We start from the raw sequence: 13302 nt of genomic DNA, 5'->3' as shown, positions 1-13302 counted from the left end.
TGAAAAATACCATTAAGTACAATTGGTGCCATAACAACAAGTTTCACATCTGTAACCATCACAAATTGTACCAATGAGCATCCTGACACCTCTTTCAGACTTGGTCATAGATGGAGATTTAAAAAAAAAAACTGAGCCAAACATGCTTCCAAATTCAACACAAAAATGGTTACAAGGTGCACAAACTCGAGGTTACTCAGTCACCAGATTTGAACTGTGCATGATCCTGCTCCAAGTGTCCCCATCCTTGTTAAACATTACAGGAAAGGATTCAGTGCTATTATTCTCTCCAGTGTAGGCGTCAAAATATGAATTGTAAACGCAATCAATCATTCTTGAAACCTACATTTTGTAGAAAAAAAAAAAAGTTACACTAAAGCTATACAATAAGGGGCGCCACTAATCCCCATGAGCACTAAACAGGTTTAAAACCCATGATACTTTCACTGTCTACCTAAATAGTGATTTAAAAAAATATATATTTTTTACACTATATAGACATGAGAAGTCTACAAAATGTTTTCATATAGGCACATGTGTGGGTATTTGGGCTATTTATTTGTATTTTAACATCCAAGTACCGGTACCTATAGTTGAAAAAACTTGCGCGCTTTTTTTTTTTGTGTGCGCGCGTGTGTGTGTGTGTGTGTGTGTGTGTGTGTGTGTGTGTGGGGGGGGGGGGGGGGGGGGGTAATAAAGGCTTCCTTGACAGAGTAAAATGAAAGGAATCAGGTTTTTCAGCAATCTGGCATGAACAAAGACTTTTTAAAGCACTAAACCCATGACAATACCCAAGTTAAATGATTATTACAATAAAGCAAAATACTGAAATGCACTGAATATTAAATTTTAATAATGATGGTTGTTCATACAACAGTGGGCTTTTCAAGTCACTTACTGGAGCTGCTCTCACTGTCACTGGTATTAGAGGTCAAGCACTCTGCAGAAAGAATGGAAAGTTTCCAAATCATCATGTGAACAGCTTTAAAATTAGTATAACGTACATACAAACTTGTTTAAAAGTCATCTCACCATTATATTAAAGAAAGGAAATAGAGAGCAGAAATAAAAGGAAAGCAAGTCTTACACATAGATGTCTAGCAGTTTCTTGATGGGGGGGGGGGGGGGGGGGGGGGGGATAAATAAATAAAAAAAGAGGTAGGAAGTGGAATTTAAGTACTTCCTCCTGTAATGTCCCAAATGACCTCCACTCAGGTTTCCTATAGCCATGTCTGTGTTACTAGACCAGAAACTGATACTACTAATCATGCCAAAGTAAACACCCTGGTATTCAGTTTCTCACTAGAATCAGAAGGTGGTGACACATCACATTTGCAAGATAGCAACTACAGGTTTTAACAGCTTGTTTAACACCAATTGTAATCTCATATACAAGTCACTCAGTGCGTTTACATGCACATCCAAATCGAGCTGCTGTCGGTAATCGAGCTAAGGGTCCCAGCAGGGTGCCAGAGAAATCCAATCCTACATGCACACAAGGAAATCGAGCTATTGTGTGAGGTACATTGTGCACCCGAGCCACAGGTGGCGCTAGACGCCCCATCGTGTTGGTACACTTCCGGTTGTCGTCATGAAGAAGAGGAGTGATTTTCCACTTTACATTCACACCACATGTCATTGCCACCTGTTGGCTACAAACTGTCCTGCGCAGACCACGGTTTTGTAAGACAACTTATTTTGCACAATTGTATTTTTTTCTCAAGTCCATTTTTTGCTTACAATTTAACTTGTGTCTTAATAAACACACAAAAAGTTCAATTGTTTTTGTTTTTTGTCTCCTTGTTCCTCCTGACCTCTTCTGCTGCTTGCTACTACTACTGTTGTCATGCCGACCGAGGCTGTTGTGTTTCCCGCTTGTGGTCTCGTCACTCGTCACTTCCGATGCACCAAGTAGCTCGGCTACAATCGCATAATCTAGGTCGCGTAGCTCGATTAAGAGAAATCCAGTTCGTTTCGATTTCAGCCGAGCTAAGGTGTATCCATTGAATTTAGAACTTCGATTTCAGTCAAGCTACGGCAGAAATTCGATTTTCTCTATGTGCATGTAAACGCACTCAGTGACTTGATTTGTACTTAGCTTTTTATTTTTTTATAGGAAACCAAAGCAAGATGTGCCAAACTACAACTTTGATCGACGAAGATCAATAACAGTATTTCAACTCACTTTTCTTGACTTACTAGCCTGGGTGTGAGAATCAAGGAAAACAAAAAAAGGTTAACTTACTGTTATCTGGCCTACGTCTTTCACAAACACCAGTTCACACTGAATCTTGTGCACTAGCCATGACTCAATACCAAGGATTCACTATAAACGCTATCCATGCTTCAATACAATTAATAAAGTATTAAATTCCCCATGGAGACAAACTTTATTGTCCATACTGCAAACATTTTTTGGGGGGAAATTTCACATTAGCGCAGTCAATTTTGCTGAATATCATTTGTGTGTTAGTCCATGTCTGAATGTTTAAGATCCTAGGTTCTTCATTTACTCATCCAGCGTATGTCTATAGAAACCAACTTATTTTCTTTGTTTCCGCTACAGATGTTTGCGTTCTTAAGCAAATACAAATGTAGTGCTGCTTCTAATGTTCTGAAACAGTCACTCATATTATAACCAACTCTCATCTTAATATTTATCATATTTTAATTGGGTGATGGGGGCTAGAGAGAGAGAGAGAGAGAGAGAGAGAGAGAGAGAGCTGTGTGCGCGCACGTGTGTGTGTGGTACAGCCATTCTGAGCTCAAGGGGCAGCTGCTTGATAAGTATAACCACACACTTACTCAAACTCTTTGATCCATAAAAGTCATCGCTTAACCCTGGGAAGTCCTGAGTGTCCCGAAAGGTGAAAAAAACAAACAAAGAGAAGAAGAGAGCAGACAGGAAGAAATAGATGTTAGTGAGAGGCTGAGAGAAGGGGTGTAGTGCTCTCTGGGGATGGAGGGAGACCAACACAAACCGGCTGTGCTCTGGGTCTGTTCTTCCTGTACACGGCAACAAAAGTTGCACTGACTAGTCTACAGTGTACCCATGTAGAATATCGATTTAAGCATTAAACATTTACAGATATTGAAGGCAAATGAATAGGACTAGGTAAAGCACAGCACAGGGGTATTAGTGCATCTCTACACCAGTGAGCACCAGACATCCGAGACCTCACTCAGAGCACAAAGAGGCCAGAGAACACTATCCTGATTGGTTCTGCTGTCTCTTGGGAAGGACTTAAAAAGGTATGATGAAGCACCAAAAGCCAGTCGCATGCTGTCCCAGAGGTAAGCATGAAGGAGGATAAAGCATGAACGACAGTACGCATTAGAGCCCTTAAACCCCCGCACGCGCGCACACACACTTATACTCACGTTCAGACTCCACCAACTCCTGAACAATATTCTCCTTGCTCTTGTAAAACGGGAACTTGCGTGACAGGTTGAAGCTTTTTTTGCGCTTTACTTTGACTGGCTGCTGGGAGGTGATCACATGAGGGGAGTGGAAATGAGAGATGAAAAACAGAACAAATGGATTTCAATACACTCAACAGCACACCCACAGCTAGCAAACACAAGCATGCAAAAAAAAAAAATCAAACAACTGATGGAAGGTAATGTATCAGAGGCATTCATCATGGGCAATGAATGAGTACAAGTGGAAAAAAAATCCAGAAGTAATTTTTTTTTTTAAATAAGAGGAATACATGATCTGAATCTAATAAAAGGTCCAGCAAACAATGAATGCAAAATCATTAGACCAAACCAAAATGTTTAGATGTCTCACCATCACAGAGTATGATGGAATTTCTGTATTAAGTGTATGCATGTGCATAGATCTGTCCATCTCTACACACCCAGTGACACATGAGCAGCCTGCTATTCTTTGACTATAGTAAGCAGGTGTGTGTTCCCATACGCAGAATTAGGTGGATCATCTAGAAGGTAGTTTACACAGGATGATAGGATGGAGAGGGGAAGAAGGGAGTGCTTTTCAAAAATCACACTTACCCTATTGGACTCAATCATGCCTGTCCTAGCATGGAACTTGACCGTTTTTAATCGAGCACGCTCTTTCTTTTCCACCCTGTAATAAAAAATAAGGGGGAAAACACACCCACATCGGGTGTTCGGGTAAATAATTATGCCGCCTTCTCAACATGAGGTTTAACAAATGGTATGCCAAGGTTTCCTTTAAAAGGCTATCCATAAGTGACTGAGTACCAACATCAGGCTTTGTTTACTGTGTGCACATACTATTTGTTGTGTAGATACTGTTACCTATTCCATGAACTAGACTGGAAACGAAACATAAACGAGAAGCATTTTATATAAAAGTATACTGTACTCTGAAAAGCAACCTAGGGTTAGGGTTTTTATAACTTTTACAGAGCAGGATCATAATCCAAATTTTTACCTATACCAACATTTAACTGACCAGTCTGATGCGTGATCATTCTTGGTTTGTTATTTGGTTGCAGCAACATTGCAGCTGCACTGCCGACGTTCAGCTCTCTGCTCTACTTCTCTCCCACCCCCCTCTCTCGACAACCAACCAGAGGTTGGAAATTAATGGAATGGATTAGACTATTACTTAAATGAACTGTTTGTTATTAAATACAGCTGCATTTCTTTATTCAATAAGAATAATTTAACACATTTCTTACTTTCAAGTTAACCCGTTATCTTTTGTCACGGGTGATGAGTAATGCAGTACCTTTTCTTGCTCGGAATGACCCCTATCTGTTCACTTTCACCATGGGAAGTGACGAGTCGTGCCTGCCACCACTCATCATCAGAGGCATTGATGACATGTAGAATATCTCCATACGAGAAGCTCAGGCCCTGGCTGGGTAGGCAGCTGTCTCTGGTGCGGTCATAGTCAAACAGAGCCCTGCACAAAAGGTGGAAGGAAATCAGTGTCTCTGTAGATCAGTCATCTCTACATCTCAGTGATTAAGAAAAAGAACGCTCTAATGACTACTTATCGTTTCAGGCAAAAATTTATATACTCAATATATACACGTAGTTGACAAAGTAAATATCAGCTGTGTTACTAAGATGGTGGGCCAGTGCAAGCTGTCAGAACAGCTTCAGTACACCTTAGCATAGAGTCTCTCTTGAACTGTACTGGAAGAATGAAAAGCACTCTTTATGGAAGTGGTCATGGAGAGCGCTACCCAAGACCCTCTTCACACACAATATTAACATCCATCTTGAGCGAACAGCCGAAATGCATAACCTTTTACACCTGCCATTCTGAATGCGTCTCCAGTGACCACTTGTAATCAGATTTCATGCATCCTTTACACTGGAGGATGGGTGGCACTCATTACTTCAATCTTCTGTTGCATTTGCTTATAGGCAAAAATGCTCTCAATCATGTATGGTCTGCTTAAATGACGCATTCGATTAGGCAGTCATTTAATACTGTCTGGACCACATGAAGACACGTGTGCTCACACTATAAACGTGGCCATATGAATCCCAAACCACCTCTGAAAAGTGGTCCGAGTGATCAGATTACAATTCATTTCTGACACAGTGGGCCACATTCACACCTTAACTTAGTGCTGTCCACTTACGATTGGAGCACATGTTAATGCCACGTGTGAACAAGACCCAACATGTCAGTACAAAATCTCCTGCTGGTGTCCAATTAAGATATTGTGACTAAAGACCATAACCTATGATTTGCATCATTTTCATCCTCATCAATTCATTCAGTGAGCCCTCGTTCCCTTTGAATGGGGCTTCGTCATCCTGAAAGAGACCACGCTCGTCAGGACAAACATATATCATTGGATATACAATGTCTTGCAAAAGTATTCATCCCCCTTGGTGTTTGTCCTGAAAATGGATTTTTGGGGGGTTAGCACCATTTGCTTTACACAACATGCCTACCACTTCAAAAAGGTGCAAATTATTGTTTTATTGTGACACAAACAATAAGATTTAAAAAAAAAAAAAAAATCTGGAGTGCCAGGGCTCTACATTAACTTTTGAAACCACTTGTCCTGTCAGGCAAGTTGAAAGGAACTTTACTTGTCCGAATGTGAAGTTGACTTATCCGAAGAAATATTTAGGGGGGGGACCACAAACTATTTGTAACCCAACAATATTGTATTTGTTTCCGAATTCACAACATATGCATAATATCTATGAATCAAAAGTAATCAATACTTGATATACTGAGGCAAAAAAGTTCAAAAATATAGTAAAAACAGACTGATACCATAATTCACCAATTATTATGCTGAAGTTCAGAAGCAATATATTCCAATAGAGTAGAAATTATGAACATAAAATTTTAAGAACAAAATAACTGAGATCCAGAAACACTAACCATTATATATACACAGATCAGTACTCTGCAGGTCAGTAACAAATATCACAAAAAGTAACATTATCATAAAATTTATGACTTGATATCACTAGTTAGGACAAGAGAAACAAATAATGCTACAAATAAAAACAACTGATAATCTATTCACTGGAGAAAAAAAATTGGACTCCAATGATCATTAATTTATGAGAAATTGAAAACCAGAAAATTAAAATTATATATTTTCATTTTTAAATTATTAACTTTGAATATATATCTGCCACTGATTAATTGTTGTCTAATTATCCAGTGTGGCTCCTTTATGGTATTTAATGGTAAAAAAAAAAAAAAAATTGATAATTTCAAATAATCCATAATTATATCTAAATTATAGAGCCCTATGTTTCAAATTCCTAAACTCCCATTACTACTTAGTTAATTAATACAGCCGGTAACCTAATTAGCAGCCATTTGACAGCTTGGTATTTCATAGATAACTTTCCCCACTCCTACCTCACTCCCTGTCAATCCACACGCATGCAGGCGCACATTCCCCGCCAGCACACGCTCGGCTATATAATGAACAACAACAATTCAAAGATTTGGAAATCACCACATACTCAACGTAAATATACAGTTGAATAATGATCCCGCCAACAGAAATGTCAACAAATCCACGTGTATGACATGATTAAAACCAATCATAAACGACCGTTTACTTTTCAGCTCAAAATACACGAAGCGGTATTGGCCGGTTTCGCAAGTGGAATATTGTGCATATCGCTCTTTCTGAATAGAAACATCCAGCGATTCATCAAAACAATATGTCGAGTGAGATGCTTCAGAAATCATGTGAATAAACTGATAAATTTGATATGTAACCCGAATATCGGCATATTTTGGCACTTGTCCGATCGGACAAGTAACTGAGACGATGAACTTGTCCGACATACAGTATCACTTGTCCCAGACAAGCGGACAACCGTTAATGTCGAGCCCTGTTGTCCGGGACAAGTGATACTGTATGTCGGACAAGTTCATCATCTCAGTTACTTGTCCGATCGGACAAGTGCCAAAATATGCCGATATTTGGGTTACATATCAAATGGATTATTTGAAATTATCTTTTTTTGACCATTAAATACCATACAGGAGCCACACTGAATAATTAGACAACAATTAATCAGTGGAAGATATATATTCAAAATTAATAATTTAAAAATGAAAATATATATAATTTTAATTTTCTGGTTTTCAATTTCTCATAAATAAATTAATGATTGATGGAGTCCAAGTTTTTTTCTGCAGTGAATAGATTTTTGTGTTAAAGTAATTCTGGTGAAATGATTTCTTTGTGAGTCACTAGAGGTGTGGAGGTTTTCATAAGATATATTATCTTATTTGATAACTAGATTTCAGTGTATAATAATCAGTGATTTACAGTATTAAATCAGTCAATTTTGTTATCAGTTGGTTTTATTTGTAGCATTGTTATTTGTTTCTTTTGTTCAAACTAATGATATCTCATCAAGTCATACATTTTATGATAATGTTACTTTTTGTGATATTTGTTACTGAACTGCAGAGTACTGACCTGTGTATATATAATGGTTAGTGTTTCTGGATCTCATAGTATAGTTATTTTGTTCTTAAAATTTTATGTTCATAATTTCTACTCTATTGGAATATATTGCTTCTGAACTTCAGCATAATAATTGGCGAATTATGGTATCAGTCTGTTTTACTATATTTTTGAACTTTTGCCTCAGTATATCAAGTATTGATTACTTTTGATTCATAGAGATTATGCATATGTTGTGAATTCAGAAACAAATGCAACTAGAAAAGCACTCAGAGCGCAGACCTCCGCCAAGAATCCTTTAAAAAAAAAATCCGGGATCCAGAAGGTGATCCGGATCACCACCAAAATGTAATGGATTGTTACTTGTGCCCAGTCACACCTCTGGAAAAAAATTTCAGAGCAATCTGTTCATGACTTTTTCCGTAATGTTGCTAACAGACAAACGAACAAACAAACAAACCAACCAACGCTACCGAAAACATAACCTCCTTGGCAGAGGTAATAAAGATTGTTGGGTTACACAGTTTTTTTTTTTTTCTCAAATATTTCTTCGGACAAGTCAACTTCACATTTGGACAAGTAAATTTCCTTTCAACTTGCCCGACAGGACAAGTGGTTTGAAAAGTTAATGTAGAGCCCTGGACAAGCATTAATGTCGAGCCCTGAGTGTGCATAGATATTCACCCCCTTTCATATAAAACCCTTAAATAAGAGCTGGTCCAACCAATTCACTTCATAAAGCCACATAATTAGTTGATTAAGATCCACCTGTGTGCAAAGTGTCACATGATGTCTGTATAAAAATCGACCTGTTCTGGAAGGACCCTGACTCTGCAACACGATTGAGCAAGCAACATGAAAACCAAGGAGCACTCCAAACAAGTCAGAGACAAAAGTTGTGAAGTACAGATCGGAGTTGGGTTATTTAAAATAAATAAATAAATCCAAAACTTTGACTATCCCACAGAGCACCATTTTGCTATAATGGAAAGAATATAGCACCACTACAAACCTGACAAGAGAAAGCCGCCCACCAAAACTCACAAACCGGGCAAGGAGGGCATTAACTAGAGATGCAACAAAGACACCAAAGAACACTGAAGGAGCTGCAAAGATCCACAACGGAGATGGGAGTATCTGTCCAAAGGACCACTAAGCCATACACTTCAGAGTGGGGCTTTATGGAAGGAGTGGCCAGAAAGAAGGGGGGGGGGGGGGGGGGGGGGAGCCATTGCTTAAAGGACATGGGACATGAAACAAAAGCACGCTATATCAGTTTCTTTCCATTAAAAATATGAAATAATTGCATCAACAAATACAAAATCATCTATTAAATTCAGCAAAATCGTTATATTCGTGATGATTATATGGCATTTCTGCTCGAGCTCCGATATGCATACTTTACAACCGGAAGAGCCGCTGTCACGTGATCATACGTCACAAAAACTTTCGGGTACAGCACAAGCGGGTAGATGAATATGGAGAAGTGTGAATCGTGATGATGATGAATGCGACAAAATAGTTTTTGTGTCTTGGATGACAAGAAAATTGTTTCGTTTTTAGAGTGTTTAACGTACATTGAACATCATGGTGTATTGCGACCTCCCAGTCAGTCAGACGCGCTGTTACTCCTGTTAGCAATGTAGCTAGGCTCAGCATGGCCAATGGTATTTTTTGGGGCTGTAGTTAGATGCGACCAAACTCTTCCACGTTTTTCCTGTTTACATAGGTTTATATGACCAGTGACATGAAACAAAGTTCAGTTACACAAATTGAAACGTGGCGATTTTCTATGCTATGGAAAGTCCGCACTATAATGACAGGCGTACTAACACCTTCTGCGCGCTTCGACAGCGCATTGATACCTTCACTCGGAGTTGTACCATTATTTTTTAGACATGGCGGACGGACCAGGGCATTCGCCCGCCTGGCCGTGCCCGACGAGGAGCGCTCTCGACCGGCTTGGGAGGCAGACGGCAGCCCCTCCTGGAAGTGTGGTTTTACCATGGGCCTCATGCGGTAAGGATTAGTATTATAATTTTGGGTGTATCAATTATTGACTATCATAATTCTGACTCGTTTCGCCATTTTGAATGTTTTCATCTCGGACTCTGGAAGCATTGTATCTCAATCAATCTCGAAAAATATCAGCAAAAAAAACTAGCTTGCAACGGACTTTAGCTAGATCTATGATGAACTTTCAATGTATGATACAAAAATAATACTTCTTTGAACAGATCAATAGCCTTTGAGCAGAATTGTTTTTAACTTACCAGGATGTGTTATCGAGCCGACCACTTTCAGTTTCATGGGGATTGAATGAACTCTCACTCTCAGAATCATCTGACCCGTCAGAGTAAAGACAAGATCTATGTTCATGTGAATTTCCAGCTATCGGTTCGAATTGATAGGGTCTAACTTCACATCTCTGTGAAACATCGGGAATGTCACTGTCGATGGTGTCCATTTCGGTAACCTGTTTACATTAGATTCCCAAGCGCTGGCTCCTTGAAAAGTTTTTGTGACGTCACAGGTCACGTGACCGCTTAGCTAATTAACGAATCATTGTTTTACGCTGATGTATAAAAAAAGTTGAATAATGTGATGATTTTCACATTTTTGACACCCTGCAGTGATTTAGATGGCATTTCTTATGTCCTTTATACATAATTATACCCAGAAAAAAATCCATGTCCCATGTCCTTTAAGAACATACATTTAGGAGTTTGCCCAACAGTATGTGGCAGATTCCCCAAACACATGAAGATTCTCTGGTCAAACGAGACTAAAATTGATCTTTATTGCCATCATGGGAAATGCCATGTGTGGCACAAACCCAACATCCTGAGAACACCATCCCTACAGCGAAGCATGGTGGTGGCGGCAACATCATGCTGTGGGGACATTTTTCATCTGCAAGGACAGGAAAGCTGGTCAGGACTGAAGGAAAGATGGATGGCACTAAACACAGGGCAATTCTGGAGGAAAACCTGTTTGAGTCAGCCAGAGGTTTGAGACTGTGATGATGGTTCACGTTCCAGCAGGACAATGACCCTAAACATTCTGCTAAAGCTACACTGGAGTGATTTAAAGGGAAACATTTAAATGTCTTGGAATGGCCTAGTCAAAGCCCAAACTTCAATCCAATTAAGAATCTGTGGCATAACTTGAAGGAGTTGGAGCAGTTTTGCCTTGAGGAACAAGCAAAAATCCCAGTGGCTAAATGTGGTAAGCTAATAGAGATATACCCCCAAGAGACTTGCAGCTGTAATTGTAGCAAAAGGTGGCTCTACAAAAGTATTGACTTTTTTTTTTAGGGGAGATGTGTGTGAATACCTATGCCCACTCCAGAGTTGTTTTTTTCATCTTACTGTTTGTCGCAGTAAAACAACAATTTTCACCTTTAAAAGTGGTAGGCATGTTGTGTAAATCAAATGGTGCTCACCTTCCAAAAATCCATTTTAATTCCAGCTTGTAATGCGACAAAACAAGACAAACACCGAGGGGGATGAATACTTTTGCAAGACACTGTGATTGGTCATAACTTTGTATTGATTTACAGTAATCCTTCTCTAAGGCAGCATGAACATAAGGATTCATGGTGGTATTGCACAGGGTTTGTGAGACTATAATGGAAATTTCAGTCTCATTAAATTAATTTCATAAAGCTAAAACTTAAATATATGATTAAAAAATATTTCAAATAGTGAACTGATGCATGCTAAAATGCTACACCATTTATTGCAAAATTTTCACTTGCCTTAAATCTCAAGGGGATCAAGGAGAAAAAAAAAAAAAGTTGGGAACAGTAAAGGAATAAGCAGATGAAATAAATAAAAATCCAGCAATTTGCTCCCCACAGCAGAGCAAAAGCATACATGAACGTGGTGGTTATGTCTCTGTCCAAATACTTATGGACCTGACTGCACACGCACCCCTCAATGTACTCTTCTGCATTAAATGTTACCATCACAGAAGTGTAAGTTAGCTTTGCCAAGGGAATAGACAACCCCATACCATGACAGATACAGGATTTTGGACTTGTTACTGGTAACAGTCTGGATGGTCCTTTTCATCTTTGGTCCGGAACACACAGCATCCATTTCTTCCAAAAAAAAAAAAAAGGCTGGTCCATCCAAGATGCCTCCGAGTCCAGAGAAGTCGACTGTGCTTCTAGAAATAGTTAACTTAAGGCTTCCTTTTTGCACAGTAAAGTTTTAACTGGCATTTGTGGATGTACCTCCTTACTGTGGTGCTTGACAATGGTTTGCCAAAGTAATCCTGAGACACCCTGAGCTATAGATAAAAGACCGTTCTTGATACAGTGTCATCCGAGGGATCAGAGATCACAGGTGTTCAACTTAGGCTTACACCCTTGCCCTTTACATACCGAAATTGATAGAGAGAGACTTGCATCTTACTCCTCTACCTCATATTTCAAGGGGTGGAAACTCCTGACTTTTTTACGGCCACATTCAAATTGTAATCAGCATGCAAATAGTTTCTTTCCTTGGGCGATTAATCAGTGGAATAGGCTTCCAGAAGATATTGTTAATATAGAGGATAAAATTTAAGGCCGCTTTACGTGATCACCCACTGAAAATGGAAGGTGGTTTTAGGAAATTTTATTTATTTATATAGATTATATTTTGTTGGTTTGCCCACTAATAAAGACATGATCATTCTATACTTTTAATGGTAAATGCATTCTAACATGGACAGAATATCAAAAAGAAAATCCAGAAAATAACTTTAAAGAATATATATTAATTGATTTGTATTTCATTGAGGGAAATAAGTATTTGATCCCCTAGTATGCATTAGGAGTTCTGGCTTTCACAGACCAGTTAGACACGCCCAATCAACTTGTTACCTGAATTGAAGACACCTGTTCTAACTAATCACCTGTATGAAAGACACCTGTTCACAGAATCAGACAATCAGACAGATTCCAAACTCTCCAACATGGGTAAGACCAAAGAACTCTCAGGACCTCAGAGACAGGATTGTTGACCTGCACAAATCTGGAATGGACTACAAAAACATTAGCAAGATGCTGGGTATTAAAGTAACAACCACTGGTGCAATTGTGAGAAAATTTAAGAAGTATAGCATGACCATCAACAGACCTCGGTCTAGTGCTCCACAGAAGATTTCACCTCGTGGGGTGGCAATGATCATGAGAACTGTGAGAAATCGGCCTGCAACCACACAGCGGGAGTTAGTGAATGACCTCAAGGCAGCTGGGACCACAGTCACCAGGAAAACAATTGGCAACACTTTGCGCCGCAATGGATTAAAATCCTGCAGTGCCCGAAAGGTACCCCTGCTTAAGAAGGCACATGTGGAGGCCCGCCTAAAGTATGCCAATGATCACCTCAAAGATGTA

At 39.2% G+C, this 13302-nt stretch overlaps 1 protein-coding gene across 8 annotated transcripts in view; it reads right to left on the bottom strand.

The window, feature by feature from the left end:
* dlg3 (discs, large homolog 3 (Drosophila)) overlaps window positions 1-13302 on the bottom strand; it is a 292322-nt gene that overhangs the window by 23255 nt on the left and 255765 nt on the right. For 7 of the 8 annotated variants that reach the window (XM_060927732.1, XM_060927734.1, XM_060927735.1 and 4 more), the window contains 4 exons: window positions 4724-4900; window positions 4018-4093; window positions 3382-3484; window positions 899-940 (listed from right to left, as the gene is read on the bottom strand). In XM_060927732.1, the coding sequence (XP_060783715.1) occupies window positions 899-940; window positions 3382-3484; window positions 4018-4093; window positions 4724-4900 (398 nt within the window). The remainder of the gene's footprint in view (window positions 1-898; window positions 941-3381; window positions 3485-4017; window positions 4094-4723; window positions 4901-13302) is intronic. The other variant, XM_060927733.1, reaches the window with a different exon arrangement.

Source organism: Neoarius graeffei, chromosome 8 (assembly GCF_027579695.1).
Source record: "Neoarius graeffei isolate fNeoGra1 chromosome 8, fNeoGra1.pri, whole genome shotgun sequence".
Taxonomy (NCBI): domain Eukaryota; kingdom Metazoa; phylum Chordata; class Actinopteri; order Siluriformes; family Ariidae; genus Neoarius; species Neoarius graeffei.
This window is presented reverse-complemented; position numbering and strand designations above follow the sequence as displayed.